Here is a 15,474-nt window from a genome sequence, read left to right as displayed (position 1 = left end):
AAGGCTAAACAAGCAGCACAAGTGTACAGCTATCTGTGTGAGCACTTCCCTCTGTGGAACTTAGCAAATTAATTGACCTGGGTCAATATTTCCAGCTATGTGGCACGGAAGTGTTTGTTATGTCCCTGTGTGGCACATGTGTACATCAAGCCGTAACTGATTGAGGGCTGTATCATTAACAGCTTTGACTGACATTCGTGGATAGCAATAACGCCATTTATTACAATATAATGATAAACATCTATCAATCTCAACTCAATTTGAATACAATATAAACAAATGGCACTGATACAAAAGAACAGTTAGCTCCTTCTTTGTATAGATATACAACAATAGTAAGTCCTGAGTAAAGTAATGCTTACCCACCTGATTCACACCTCATTACACCTAATTAACTGACAAGGTACAATAACAGTAGTTGCTGAGTTAAGTAACATTTAACTACCGCATTCAAACCTCATTACACCTAATTACCTGGAAGGGTATACAACAGTAGCTCCGGAGTAAAATGATGCTTAACAATCTTATTCAAACTCATCACACCTAATTAACTGAAAGGGTATGGGAACAGTAGATCTTGAGTAAATTAATACTTAACTACCCCATTCAACCTCATTACACCTAATTAACTGAAAGGGACCTTTACTACTCAACGTTTATACTGACAGCATCACTTTCGGTTGAACTAAAGCTACTTTGTGAAGACAGAACTGTGTCATCAGTCGCAAGCTTCTGATATACTGACGACGACTTCCGACGTCGCTTGATAAGAACGAGGATGGAGATAATGACACATCCGAGAATAGCAAGCACACCGATTCCAGCTGCTGCGCCAGTGCCTGGGCATGCTTCACTGCTTGGGAGCAACGGAGGAGCAGATTGGAATGGCGGCCGACGGATTTTGGGAAGTCCAACTTTTAACAGGGAACTCGCCTTTAGGCAATAGTTGATCTCACAACCTTCGTCAACGTAAGCCAGATGTTGACTGTAGCCCTTGGGACAGTGCTTAGGCCAGCTTTTGGATTTTTGGAAGAATGAGTGAAGTGATGGCAAGGCCGAGTTCTTGTTACCCTCGGGTTTAGGGTTCATAGCAAGGGGGTTGCCACTTGTACAGCTGATGAAACCTCCGAATGGCATGGAATACTTCATACCCAACTCGTAATCATCACTGATGCAGATGTGGAGGTCCTTCCCCAGGGTAAGAGTGTAGAAGTTGACAGGGCACGTCTTTCCTTGAGTGAGAGGGTTGTTAAGCTGTGATGTGTACAGGCCTCCGAAAAGATAACCGGATTTCTGAGACACCGAACCCTTAGCTGCACACCAATGCATGATGTAGGTTGCTTCGCTGTGGTAATAGTTGTCATGACAACACTTGAAGAACAGCCAGCAGGAATTACAAGAGTGGACCGACTTCGATTCAGACAGGCGTCCTGTGTGCAGTTCTACTGGTTCATACCCTTCTGGACAGGTATGTCCTCCTGTCTTTGGGTTCATTTGGTCAAGAGCAGAACAGATGTCGCTGTTGTTTGATCCCGAGGATATAATACAGGTTTGAAAAACTCCACCAAATGTCAGATTAGTGTAAGGACTTTTACACGTTCCGTCATCCAGGTTGGCTGCAGGGCTGAAGTTAGGCGAGTCCAGTTCAGTGCATCCCCTGTATGTGTTAAACTCATAGTAATGCAAGATTGTCTCCCGAACAAGGTTCTGAAGTTGATAAAGGACGGAGTTGGGCAGCTCGGGGAGTGAGACAGAGTTGATGAGGAAGAAGAGAGGGTCTCCAGACCTGTCCACGGCCACCAGTTCATGGTCAGCCTCGTTGGTCCAGTCGTTGGCTGTGAAGTTGGAGGCCTTAAACATAGGACCTCCTAGAGTATCGATCTGAGAGGAGAATCTGTGCTGTTCATATGCTATTTTAAGTTCATTTGACGTAGAAGAATGATAAGACACACCGATACTGAAAATCCCTAAAAATGATGCTCTCGCTCCAGCTGTTATTTGACTCTTCGAGAATTTTCTGCTGTTCACAAATTCCGCAGACACCTGGTCCTCCTGCACCAAGGCGGCACCGGCATCTACATTGGTGATGACGTGTGTACCGAAGTCCCGCACAAGAAGTTCACTATCATAACGTGCTTTGTCCAGATTGTTCAGTTGCAGACTTCCCGCGATACTGAGCAGACGAGACTTGAACGTGGGATGAAGCGCGGCATCGGGTTGCAGCTTGGCCGTGTAGCGAACGTACCTCAGTTGGACTCGGGTAGTGTAAGATCTATCACCTATCTGTTTGGACTTCACATGCTCATAGCTGGAAGAAAATGTTCCACTTACTTTCACCGAATCAAAACTGAGGCCCGCGTTGACATTTACACCGTGAGCCGTGGTGCTGGTATAGTTGGACCAGTGAGAGATTAGTTCAGCAAACACTTTCAGCTTACTTTCCTTCAAAGGGATGGTGTTGACTGTATCAGGGATGAGGTAACGGCCATCTTCAGTTGTCCGACACCTGGAGTAGTAGTAGATGACAACGAGGCCGGCGTCCACGTTCCGCAGGTTGTCCCAGCCTTGACCAGGCAGAACCTCAAGACGCTCAAGTTTTTTGTTATTTCTGTAACACGCTCGAACGTCACCTTTGGGGAACTCAGGTGATTTGTTTCCAGAGTCAAGTGTTCCGCTCCCTAATACACTGGCCACACCACTGACGACGAGGACAAAGATCAACATGTCGACTGTCGATCTCAACACCCTCTCTCGTTGTGATTTACTTCCTCGTTGCACCGCATATCTACTCGTCACGTGTTTTACAGCCCGTTTAAACAGAACTTGACATCGCCCAACCATATTTGTGTTGTCAGGAGCCGTCAAGGACGTATGAGGGCATCGTTTGTAGAATATTTACGTCGCGCTGAAAGCGTCTGGTTCATGTGTCCCACCCTGTTATGTGCGAGTCAGCCATACGGTTTTATGAGCGCTTGTGCATGCGTATATAAGACCTTTCACATAAGTTCTTATCTTTCCCTGATATTTCTCCATTAATTGCAAACTCTTTACAAAAAGAGACAGAACGGGTATTGACGTTCACTTCCAATTTTGGAAAATGAAAGAAACGCACATAAAACAGCGACACTATTGCTCTGTGTGTTTGCTTAAGTCTGATAGCACATATATAATAATGAATTTGAAATTAAAGAAACTTGACGAAGGAAAAATGAATTTTAAGAAAATATTTAACACAAAGCAGGTCATGCTGAATAGAGCATATCGGGGAATGGTTGCTGAAAAAGAAATGTTGAACAAGAACCTAACGTTTCACTCACGTCTCGAGTGAATTGCTAAAACGCATTCTTCATGGAATGCACGTGCATCATGAACTTGTATATCACCTTGAGCTGAAGTCTATGACTGTAGGCTTTAAATATACAAATAAGGAATCAATCGGTCCTTAGAATCATATATGTATGGATCATTTGATAAAACAAACGTGCGGAACTTTTTTGTTGATTCATATGACAGCTGAATGTGTACAATGAATAGAGGCATTTTGGGGCTCATTAAACATTCACAATGCCCTGAACGAGAACTATAAAATGAGCAGCAAGAAATGCCCGTGCATTTTATGCGAAATCTGTCATTTTTCATACGCATTCAGTGGCATGTAGACCAAACTGGGCCCTTAACGAGAACCATAAAAACGTAAAGCATGTGCTTTCCCGCCAGCATTCGACATTCTCATGTACTCGGATACCGAGTCGGACTAACAAATTCCTCATCCCAGGTGTGGCACCCGTGAACGGCCACCTCCTCGTGGTGGGTGCTGGGTAACGCCAAGAGTCGTTCACGCCGTTGTGGACCCGGGGGGATATTTGGTCCACCAACCCGTTTGCCGTGGGTTGCGACCCTGTGTCGGTGGAGGGGATCCTGGTGGTTGAGGGCAATGGGAGCAGGACCATTGTTCCTATTGCTCAACACACCTCTTTGGCCCTGACTTCACCTAGAATGGGCCCAGTTCAACCAATCGGCTGGTAATGCCAAGCCCTGTGCATAGATTCTATGTAATTTCACAGAATGTGATTTGAAATTGTCTGTATTTTGGTCTTGGCGCCCTTGGATTATAGAATAATATTTAACTTGAATTTTATTAACATGAACTTTGCCTAGAGCCTAATGCACAGAAAGGGGGTGGCCCATGGGCCAATCTGGTGGAAGAATTAATCTTTTGGCTTTTCTGCTGGAGTATATCATCCAAGTATCCTTGGTGCTGCAAGTTGGAGACCCACTTGTGTTTAACATTGTCTTCATGATACTCCGTGGTGGGTGGGGAGCTCGGATGATGAATCTAACACTAACCATGGATTACGAAACTCCCCTAAAGAAAACCAAACGTCCTCTCGACACTGATCCTGATCATGATGACCACAGACAGCCAAAGTCAATTGACTACTGGCCACGTTTTCACTAATGGAGACGAAAGATAACACACGATTGAAGTTGAATCCTTTTGCAGTACAAAAAGGCATACAAGGCATAGCTGGTGGTGTGAAAATCATTAGACTTTTGCGTTCAGGGTCATTGCTCATTGAGTGCAGCAGGGGCAACAAGCAACTAATTTGATGTCAACTGAAACGTTCGGCAACATTCCGGTATCAGTCTCTCCTCACAGATCACTTAACACCAGCAAAGGAGTTGTTAGAGACCGAGATCGATTGTTCGCTCACATGTCCGAACTTGATTTTGTTTCGGAAATGAAAGACCAAGGAGTCATTTACGTCACGCGTTTTACAACACGCAAAAACCACGAAGCCGTTCAGACGAACACATACCTGTTTTCATTTTCTTCTCCTAATGCTCCCAGATCAATAAAGGCAGGATATTGTAACATGACCGTTGACACCTACATACCAAATCCTTTGAGGTGTTTCAAATGCCAGAATTTGGTCATGGTGTTAGTACTTGTACATTGTCCGTTGTATGTGCTCACTGTGGTGAGAAGACACATACAACTGAAGATTGCGAGTGTACTTTTAAGAAATGTACCAACTGCTCGGGTGCTCACTCATCTTTTACAAAGATTATCCAGTTTGGACACAACATATGGAGATCAACAAGATCAAATTTACTCAAAATATCAGTTTCTCTGATGCAAAAAAAGGTTGTCTTAGGTTCTGAGATTAAGGAAAATTATGCTTCCATTGCAAAACCACCGTCTGATAAAACCCCTACAGTAACCACGTCATCTGTAAGCTGTCAAACGAACTTGACTTGGCTTAAAACCGAATCGCCTGTAATATCTAGACAAATTGGAACCACTTCCTGGCACGCTCCAAACCCAATCAGAACCATCTTCTGCTTGTCATACATCTTCTGAGGCATCTCAAATGACCCAGTCTAACACAAACGTTCAACCAGTTGTCAAAATCAAAACCAAACCGAAACCAGATTCTTTCAAAAGGAAAAGTGGCAGGGCCCCAGAGGGGTCAGATGATAAGGTCAGATTATTTAACAGATACAGATCACTTGAGGACGTGGACGTGTCTGAAAACGTCCATTCTAGAGCACATAGCTTGTCACCCTCGAAAAAGGTACGGGGTAGATCCCCTATTAGTCCACCTAAAAGATAGGTCCATCTCAACATATCGTGCCGTGGAACTGTAGAGGACTACGAACAAATTTTATTTAAATACAGTAACTGTTGTTAATCCAGGATTTCGCACTATCAGCGTTCTGTCTGCAAGCAAGAGACATATCAGAAACAGACAGATAATTTTAGTTTACGTTAGTTTGAAGCGTATCATTATTTTCCCCTGCAGGTTATAGGGCCACTGGAGGTTCCACTATTCTTATACGACGGGATACCTGTTACACTTAAAACTAATCTACAAGCTGTTGCTGTACGACTGACTCTGGGAGTAGCATTTACACTATGCTCTCTGTATATTCCGCCTTCTTCAAAACTACAACAGACTGATCATCAATCACTCTATGACCAACTCCAGAAGCCATGTGTTATTATGGGTGACCTAAACGGCCACAACCCATTATGGGGCAGTACTAACACTTATACTAGAGGCGAAATACTTGAAGATCTCATTTCAAATAATGATCTGTGCATATTTAATGATGATTCAAGCACCTATCTGCACCCTGCAACTGGCACTTAATCTTCTTAGATTTATCTCTTGCAGATTTTAACCTCCTCAATGAATTTGATTGGTCTGTTCATAATGACCTTTGTGGAAGTGATCACTTCCAACTATCCTCTCAGAAATTACTCCATCTGATTCTCCATCGTTTACGAGATGGAACTTTTCGAAGGCTAACTGGTCTTTACATCAAACTATGTGTGAATCAAAACTGCGACCTGAGTGTTTCAGTGATATACGAAAACCATGGTTCAATGCAAACTGTAGACAGGCCAGAAAAGCGAGGAAAAAGGCAGAACATTATTTTCGCCGTCATCCAACTATCCAAAACTTAAATATATTCAAATACTGAATGCAAAGGCGTGTCGTACGTTTAAACAAAACAAACAACAATCTTGGAGAAATTATGTCTCCAAACGTAATTATGTCTTCCAAGGTCTGGAACATGGTTCAAAGAAATAAAGGCAAAGGTTCCAAATCTGCCGTACACCATCTCAAAGATGGTGATAATTTAATTAGTGATAAGTTTAAAATTGCAAATAAAATCGGCGAAACTCTTGCCAAAAATGCATCATCGACAAATAATGTTCCTGAGTTTCAGAGATATCGGAAACAACAGGAAAAGACAAAATTAAATTTCAAATCAAATAACGGTGAAGATTACAATGAAGTGTTTTCATTACATGAGCTACATACTGCTCTTGAGCAAGCTCATGACACTGCAACTGGTGATGATAATATACATTACCAGCTTCTGAAACACTTACCTGAACCATGCTTGATGACACTTCTAGATATATTTGATAAAATATGGACGCCTGGGGAATTTCCTCCATCATGGCGTAATGCCATTGTAATGCCAATACCAAAGCCTAGCCAGGATCATAAAGATCCGTCAAACTACAGACCGATATCTCTAACTAGCTGTGCCTGTAAAACAATGGAACGTACGGTGAATAATAGATCAACTTGGTATCTTGAAACCAATAACCTAATAACCAATATTCAGTGTGGTTTCAGGAAAAATCGTAGTACCATTGACCATTTGGTACGTTTGGAATCCTTCGATAAAAATGCTATAGTAAATAAACAACATGCTGTATCAATTTTCCTTGATGTTGAGAAAGCTTACGATACAACCTGGAAGCATGGCATTTTGAAAGATTTGCATGATTTTGGTTTGAGAGGCCGTTTGCCTCTTTTTATACCAGAGTTTTTAAAAGACAAGCAATTTCAAGTTCGAGTGGGTTCTACCCTCTCTGATCATTACAATCAGGATCAAGGTGTGCCTCAAGGCAGTATTTTGTCTGTCACACTTTTTAGCATCAAGATGAATAGTTTATCAAAGGTTTTTAATGATTCCATTGATGGATCACTATTTGTGGATTTTAATATTTCCTGTCGTGGTAAAAATATGCATACAATTGAACGGCAGTTGAAGCAATGTTTAAAAAAATAAATAAATGGTGTCTTGAAAACGGCTTTAAATTTTCTTCATCCAAAACGAATTGTATACATTTTTGTAGACAATATAAGACTCATAAGGACTTAGAATTATGTTAAATGGCACCCCTATCAAAGTTGTAAAGGATACCAAGTTCTTGGGTTTAATTTCTTACCATATTCTTACCACATATTAAATCCCTTAAAGCTAAATGCCTGAAGGCACTAGATTTGTTAAAAGGTGTTTCAAATTCAAAGTGGGGAGGGGATCGAGCTACCCTCCTTCGCTTATACAGATCATTAGTACGATCTAAACTTGATTATGGCCCCACAGGTATATGGTGGAGCCTGTAAAAGCAACCCGAGACTTCTTGATTCTATCCACCACCCAGGTCTAAGACTTTGTCTTAGGTCCTTCAGAACCTCACCTGTTGACAACCTCTACGTTGAGGCTGATGAACCATCTCTTACACAACGCCGTATAAAATTGTCTTTACAATATACCACTAAATTATACTGTAATGAATCCAACCCTGCATATAACTGTGTTCAATCCACTTTATGAGGATTTCTACGACAAGAAGTCTTCTCTTGTTCAACCTGTAGGGCACAGAATTAAACCATTTCTTTCTTCGGCTGGCACTGAGCTGGAAAACATAGCTCCCTCCTACTTGGCAGTTGGTCAGGCCCCAAGTGGACCTAACATTGACCACATTTAAAACATCAGAAACTGATACAGAAGAAGTGGGACACCCAGGTAGGCATCAATACATTACATGAAATAAAACCCTATATTGGTTATTTCTACTTGGGTTGTCAGTCCAGATTTGAAGAGGTAATCATGCGGCGATGTTGTAGTGGCCATACGAGATATACTCATGAATACCTTTCAAAAGGTGAGGATCCTCCGTTTCGCATCCCTTGTGAGGAGAGAACCACGGTCAAGCATATCTTGCTTGACTGTGTTGAATTCTCCATCATAAGGGATAAATATTTCAATGTAAAAACAATCAAGGACCTTTTTAACACCGCATGTTCTCATTTAATTCTTGGATTTTTAAAAGAAATTGATTTCATCACTGAATTTTTATTATTATGTTCTGTAAATAGATGTATTTTAATGATTGGTAGTTTGGACTAGTAACTTGAATTGTTAGTGGCTGTACCCTGAAGTACCGTAAAATTGTTGTCCTCCTGAGAGGGTACGTAAGTCCCAAAACATTCCATGTACGTTTAGACATCCGCTGTTTTTAATCGTAGTATATGTGTATTTTTAATTTTTGGCTAGATGTGACTGAATTGCTAACAGCTGAGGGGATGATGTAAAGCCAACTTGGGTCCATGCAGGTAGCAAAGGTACTGTAAGTCCCCATGGCCCCTAGTATGGTGATCTATAGCCTGGTTGTATATTGTATTGTCCGAATAGTGATATTAATTTTAACTTTCCACGCTAGTTTTAATCCCATTTGTGATATTCTAGTTGTTTTACTGTCCCTCGTTGACAGTTTTTATAGTATCCATGTATTTCATTTCAATATTAAATGTTCTCGTCGCGATATGGCTGAGATATTGCCGATGTGACGTTAACTAGTGACTCACTCACTCACTCACTGATCCCAGGTGTTTTCGCTTCACAAAGTGAGTTTAATTCAAGTGATAATGAACTGATTAGTGGTAGTTATGATGCAATGGAGCTGTCGCAAAACAAGTTAAATCACTTACCACATTACAGTAATATTAGAGACGATGATTTGATAACTATTGACACAACTGACTACATCAGTGTTTCTTCAAGTACGTCGAACTAAATCAGTGTTTCTTCAAGTACGTCGAACTAAATCAGTGTTTCTTCAAGTACGTCGAACTAAATTTATTGTGTACCGAGTTCGAGGGAACCATTTACTACTCCGAAGACGGATGACGAAATAGCCAACTTGTCTAAACGTAACCTTCCAGAACGAACGAAGAGCTCGTTATGTTGGGCGTGTAGTATATTTGACATTTTGAGGGTGAGCAGAAACCGAAATGTTATACAAGGGAATGCACATGGACAAATTAAGCGTTATTAACATAAACTTGAAGAGCTCAATGACGATGAGCTGAACTACTGTTTGTGTAGGGTTTGTGTCGGAAGTTCGCAATGTAGATGGAAGGGAGTACCTATCACTGAGGCAACCTGTCTTGCTTATTCAGATGTATTTGGGTAATTCAGGCAGACCTGTGTTATCGGACACGATCTTTATTGAACTACGTAATACGTTAAGTAGTTGGACTTTAACATCGAGTCGAAATCTGTAATAGCTTGCGCTAATCCGACTGAACCAGACAAGTGCATTGTGAAAATATTCCGACAATACATGTCTGGTCGACCAGAGAACGCTCCTAATGATGTTTAAGTCCCTTTGTGAAACCAGGAGATGATCAGTTCTGCCAATAGGCACAAGTACACTCCAGCAGACCACTGGCAAGATGTGCAGGATTTCAAGGTAAGTTGTACGGCTACATATTACGTTCATTTATGACAGTTGCATGTGCAGGATTTCGTGGAAAACCGCTCTAACAGTTTAAAAGAGGTGAGTGAGTTTAGTTTTGCGCAGCTCTATTCCAGCTATATAGCGGCGGTCTGTAAATAATCGAGTTTGGACCAGACAGTCTAGTTATCAACAGCATGAGCATATATCTTCGCAACTGGGAACCAATGACATGTGTCCACCATGTCAGCGAGCTTGACCACCCGATCCCGTTAATCGTCTCTTCCGACAAACACAGTCGCCTTTTATGGCAAACATGGGTTGCTGAAAGCCTATTCTACCACGCACCGTCAAGGGTATTGAAAGAAGGTAAGATGGGGACGGCATCTTGTCTGTAGTCTGAGCCTGGCTAAAATGGGAAGCATTTTCTGTCTTTCTTTCAGGAAGTGCAATGTGAAATTCCCTTTGATGTTTGTTATAACAAATAGAGATGGCGATGAATTTGACTCTTTGTTATGGCTTGTGTCTAATTCTAAATGACACCAAGCATGAACAAGAGCCTTTGTACATGCGGGTTTGTGTGAAGTTTAAGTGATACCGACACAAGGCAGGACATTTTTGTGTTTGGATGACACATGTATATGGTATGTGGTATGTAGATGTGGTTCATAATTTTTAAATGCAACATTTGACAAGCCACGTGGCTTTCCCGGTATTTGTAAAGTAGCAGCTTACATTATTATATTTTCAGTTGGAATGCATTAGGCTAATCTTTGCAGGATTCTACAGCAACCATTCCCTCCGTGTCACGTGCGCCACAAGATTGTCCTAGTTGCAGCTTATTGCCAAGATAACTGGCCACAGGAGCAACGCAGTGAGGAAATATGAACGGAGCAGCACTGAACAGGTAGCAGCTGTCAGTGACGTCATCCAAGGAAAGAGACTGAGGGTGGAACCGAAGGCCAGTGCAAGTTGCGTGACCAGTGTCGGTGAAACAACTTCTGCGATCGATCATGTTCAAAGGCATGTTCGTTGTTTTTCAAAATACAGTTCCGTCCGTTCCATGACATTTTGGTTAGTTAAAGCATGGACACAAGCAAAGAAGCCGTGCTTTAAGACACGACAGACGATTGTATGAAAAGACAGAGGCTCAACGAAACAACGCCATCGACCGTTACAAGGACAGGCATCGCAGCCAGACGCGGCAAGGCACTTCAGCGTGTCCACACAGACCGTCTCAAACCCATGGACCCGATTCAACTATACTGGAAGTGTTAATGACACACCTAGGTCAGGTCGTTGTCCGAGCCGCCCAGCATGGCTACATCCGATTGAGACATCTTTGTTCAAACACCACGGCCGCATCATCCACAACAATCCAAATCCTTGACTGCGCCGAATCTCCGACCAGACATTGGTACTTCCAACTGGTATGCGAAGTCACACTTTTTGCCAGAAGACCATTTCAACGTCACGTCTTTCCTTTCATCAGCGTCAGAGTCTATAAGAACTGTCCACATCACTTCAGAAGTATCAAAACATTCCTCAAGACAGCATTCGGCATCTCCTTTCTTCTTTTAATTTTTTTTGTTTGTTTGTTTTGGAAGAGTATAGAATATGTTACCTTTCTTGAATATCATCCACTGCCGAAGTCTCAGTGGCCTATATATCTGCAGATTACTCCAACTAGACTGAAAAGTCTCCAAACGTAAAATTACAGGCCTGGGACTCTGGCTCAGAGTAATCATGGCAGAGAATTGATATTCCTTGCTGCCCTTGCAAGGGCGGAAGGTTTCCTTTGAGATGATGTTTATGTAACATCTGCGATGGGTCCATCTCTGTCACACTCCAGGGCATGTCGGTTCTTCCTAACTGTCACAAGTCACACACTTTCTCAGGCATGGTTACCTATTTGAACTGTGTTTGAACTATTCGTCCTATACAACATTCTCTCTCAACTAACAATATTAAGTTGTAATCATTAAACACCACCGAGACACTTTTGTCTTTTTTCAGTTTTGACCTTTTTGTTTTTTGGCCCTCTTGACTTGTACCCCTGCTCGAACTATAACGGGAGGAGAAAAGAGGGAGAAGCAGCGACACTACATCGGCTACCAGCAAACGGATCACTGAAGAAGGTGTGGATTCGACGGATCATGTTTGTGAAAACACAAATTATACACCCAAGACCATCCAGCGCCTTTCTTCTGATCACGTCATTCCAGACGTCATTTAATACCCTACGCTTTCGGAGAAAGACGTTCAACACAATGGGTAAAGTCTGCATAAGCTCTACACTAACATATTCTCCTTTTTCGAGTTTACGAACACTTTATAAACTTTGTTTCTGTGTTTCACATGATATGAAGGGATATAAAACATATCACTAACATAGGTTGTAAGAAAAAAATTTGCCCCAAACACAAACTACCTTTGAATAATTTACAATATCTGTCCTTACAGAAAGCACTGCCGTTTGGAAACGTATCTTCCGAAGATACGTGTTTATGATATATTCAGAAACTATAGGGATTGGCAATATTTTTCTGATATTTAGTGTCGGTATTCGAACAGGGAATATGAATATTAATGATTGCAATGATATGAGTGTTCATAAAAAAATGTTCTTGTGAAACCTGATAATGCACAGCATTCTTAAAGATTGTGAAATTCTAATTTTAAACAGGAATCAATAACACAGGAGTACTTAAAGCCGTACTCGATGACATCGATGGAGCCTTAGAATATACAGCTAGGAGCAATTATTCAAGTGAATCGGAATGTCCATGACATGATAATTAAACCTGTGAAGAATTTCAGGATTGTGCAGAGGGTCATCCCAATTGCTGTGGCCAAGATGGTCAAAAAATGGAAACTGTGTTCACCTGACAATCCTTCAATCTCCACTAGTGGTACACTTGTAATGCTGAACTATGTATTTCCAAATGAAAGGCATGTCTATCGCCCAAACTCTTAAACAAACCACACGTTCCCGTTTCAGTTGCTTTGACGAGAGCTGAATATCACTGGTGAATACAGTTGGTTTTCTGATCTCTGGATTGACCATGGCAACCCAAACGGAAATAAACTTCGAACATACGAGGAGTCAGAAGCGTATGTTTTGTGTAGATACATCCCCGATCTTAAAGACTTTCGGCCTTCTTCGTTGTGGCAGTGTACATTTTAATAGACGCGAGTCCCTTCCGTCCGGAAATGAATGAATGTATGTATGTAAGTATGTGAGTATGTGTGTGTGTGTGTGTGCGTATGTATGTACGTACGTACGTACACACGCATCCATCTCTCTCTCGCTCTCTCTCTTCGTTGCAAGTCATATCCCGAAGTGGCAGGATATGACATGAGTGGGAAATACATGCATTCACACACGAGCATGAAAGACGATTTCACCGTAATATTGTGGCCCATCGATATACCCCATTTTACCCCACCTCGCCCCGCCTGTAACTGATTATATTTAGAGGTCCTTATATATAGGGGTAACCTTCAACCAACCAACATTCAACCAGCATTTATTGTTTGGAAAGGGTTAATGAAGTGAGTGAATGAGTTATTCCACTAACAATACGTCCCCTGTGTCTGGGGAGTAAAGATCGTCATGGGTATGTCCGCTGTGTCTCGGGAGTAAAGATCGTCGTGGGTATGTCCGCTGTGTCTTGGGAGTAAAGATCGTCGTGGGTATGTCCCCTGTGTCTTTGGAGTAAAGATCGTCGTGGGTATGTCCCCTGTGTCTTGGGAGTAAAGATCGTCGTGGGTATGTCCCCTGTGTCTTGGGAGTAAAGATCGTCGTGGGTATGTCCCCTGTGTCTTGGGAGTAAAGATCGTCGTGGGTATGTCCCCTGTGTCTTGGGAGTAAAGATCGTCGTGGGTATGTCCGCTGTGTGTTGGGAGTAAAGATCGTCGTGGGTATGTTCCGCTGTGTGTTGGGAGTAAAGATCGTCGTGGGTATGTCCCCTGTGTCTTGGGAGTAAAGATCGTCGTGGGTATGTCCGCTGTGTGTTGGGAGTAAAGATCGTCGTGGGTATGTCCCCTGTGTGTTGGGAGTAAAAATCGTCGTGGGTATGTCCCCTGTGTGTTGGGAGTAAAGATCGTCGTGGGTATGTCCCCTGTGTCTTGGGAGTAAAGATCGTCGTGGGTATGTCCGCTGTGTCTTGGGAGTAAAAATCGTCGTGGGTATGTCCGCTGTGTCTTGGGAGTAAAGATCGTCGTGGGTATGTCCCCTGTGTGTTGGGAGTAAAGATCGTCGTGGGTATGTCCCCTGTGTCTTGGGAGTAAAGATCGTCGTGGGTATGTCGCAAACAGGAATGGCGTAGAGCTAAAATGTCATGTAAATGTCTCTTTGTAGACACGGGCACGGTCGGGCGGTACTGCCTGGACCCAGCACGACTTGTCTTGGGTGTCAGGTATGCTTGTTATAACGGGAGTATGTTCAAGAGGCGAGTATTTGTATCAGCGTTTCCATTCATGGATCTTTTACGACACTTCACCTGATCAGCCGTGGGCATTGCTGCAGTTCTTGGATTGCCGGAACCGTCTTAGATCACTCAGCATAGCATGCTGAAACTTCGCCATACCAACCTATTTATGTCTCGATAATTTAAGAGCTCATTTTGTTACAAGTGAACAATTGTTTCTGTGGCAATCACGGGTGAAGACCTAATATGACCCACTTCAATGTCATTTAAAGAGAAGAAAATCACGGGCTACATCAATCAGATTGTGGCTCTTTTCATATGGTTTTGACAATGTGTGGGAGAATCAAGGTGTTGCAGATCATCATTCATAACTGTCTAATCCGAGTTACTGACTGTTGTAAACAAAACCTGTCAGAGAATATAAATAAAAGTATTGACATTATAAATTTGTTGAAACTGAACCATATTCAGATTGGCACATATCATCATATAATACAGATCTGCACTTATAAGATTTACATGCATTTACCATAATCTCGCTGTGGAAAAGAGAGATAGACACGAATCGCTGTAGTCTGAAACCTGTGGCTAAGACGGGTTACCCTTATCCATCTGTCCTGTCTTGGCGTTGTTACACGTGGACGTCCAGAACGTCACCGATCGATGACGTCATTTGTGTTCTGGTGACGTGACACCTGTGCAGAAATGGTGTTCCGGTGACAGTGGAAATGTGCAGCCACTTGTGGTGGAGACTTACCCCAACGAACCATCACAGTGGCTTCATGACGTTGTGCAGACGTTACACTTGGCATGCTATGCATTTCAATAGCCGTGTAATATTTTGAACGATCGCAGGGGCAGGGGTTGCTCTTTCCAAAGTGACAGTACTCTGTAGCATTCATTTGCTCTGTTTCTCATTCCCGGAATGCTCGTACAACAACGTATTGCACGTCTCAGGGACGAAACCACTGACGTCACGGCACGTGG

General features: G+C 42.4%; 2 protein-coding genes across 2 annotated transcripts in view; both read right to left on the bottom strand.

Annotated features, from left to right (window-relative positions):
* Window positions 1-15,474, bottom strand: part of LOC137285181 (macrophage-expressed gene 1 protein-like) — a 198,697-nt gene that overhangs the window by 153,222 nt on the left and 30,001 nt on the right. The gene's annotated exons all lie outside the window — the stretch shown is intronic.
* Window positions 203-2,783, bottom strand: LOC137284178 (macrophage-expressed gene 1 protein-like). Its single transcript, XM_067815898.1, has one exon. The coding sequence runs from the start codon at window positions 2,722-2,724 to the stop codon at window positions 646-648; it is 2,079 nt and encodes a 692-aa protein (XP_067671999.1). The 5' UTR covers window positions 2,725-2,783; the 3' UTR covers window positions 203-645.

This window comes from Haliotis asinina, chromosome 5 (assembly GCF_037392515.1).
Source record: "Haliotis asinina isolate JCU_RB_2024 chromosome 5, JCU_Hal_asi_v2, whole genome shotgun sequence".
Taxonomy (NCBI): Eukaryota; Metazoa; Mollusca; class Gastropoda; order Lepetellida; family Haliotidae; genus Haliotis; species Haliotis asinina.
Note: the sequence above shows the minus strand (reverse complement) of the source record. Positions and strands in the feature narration are given on the sequence as shown.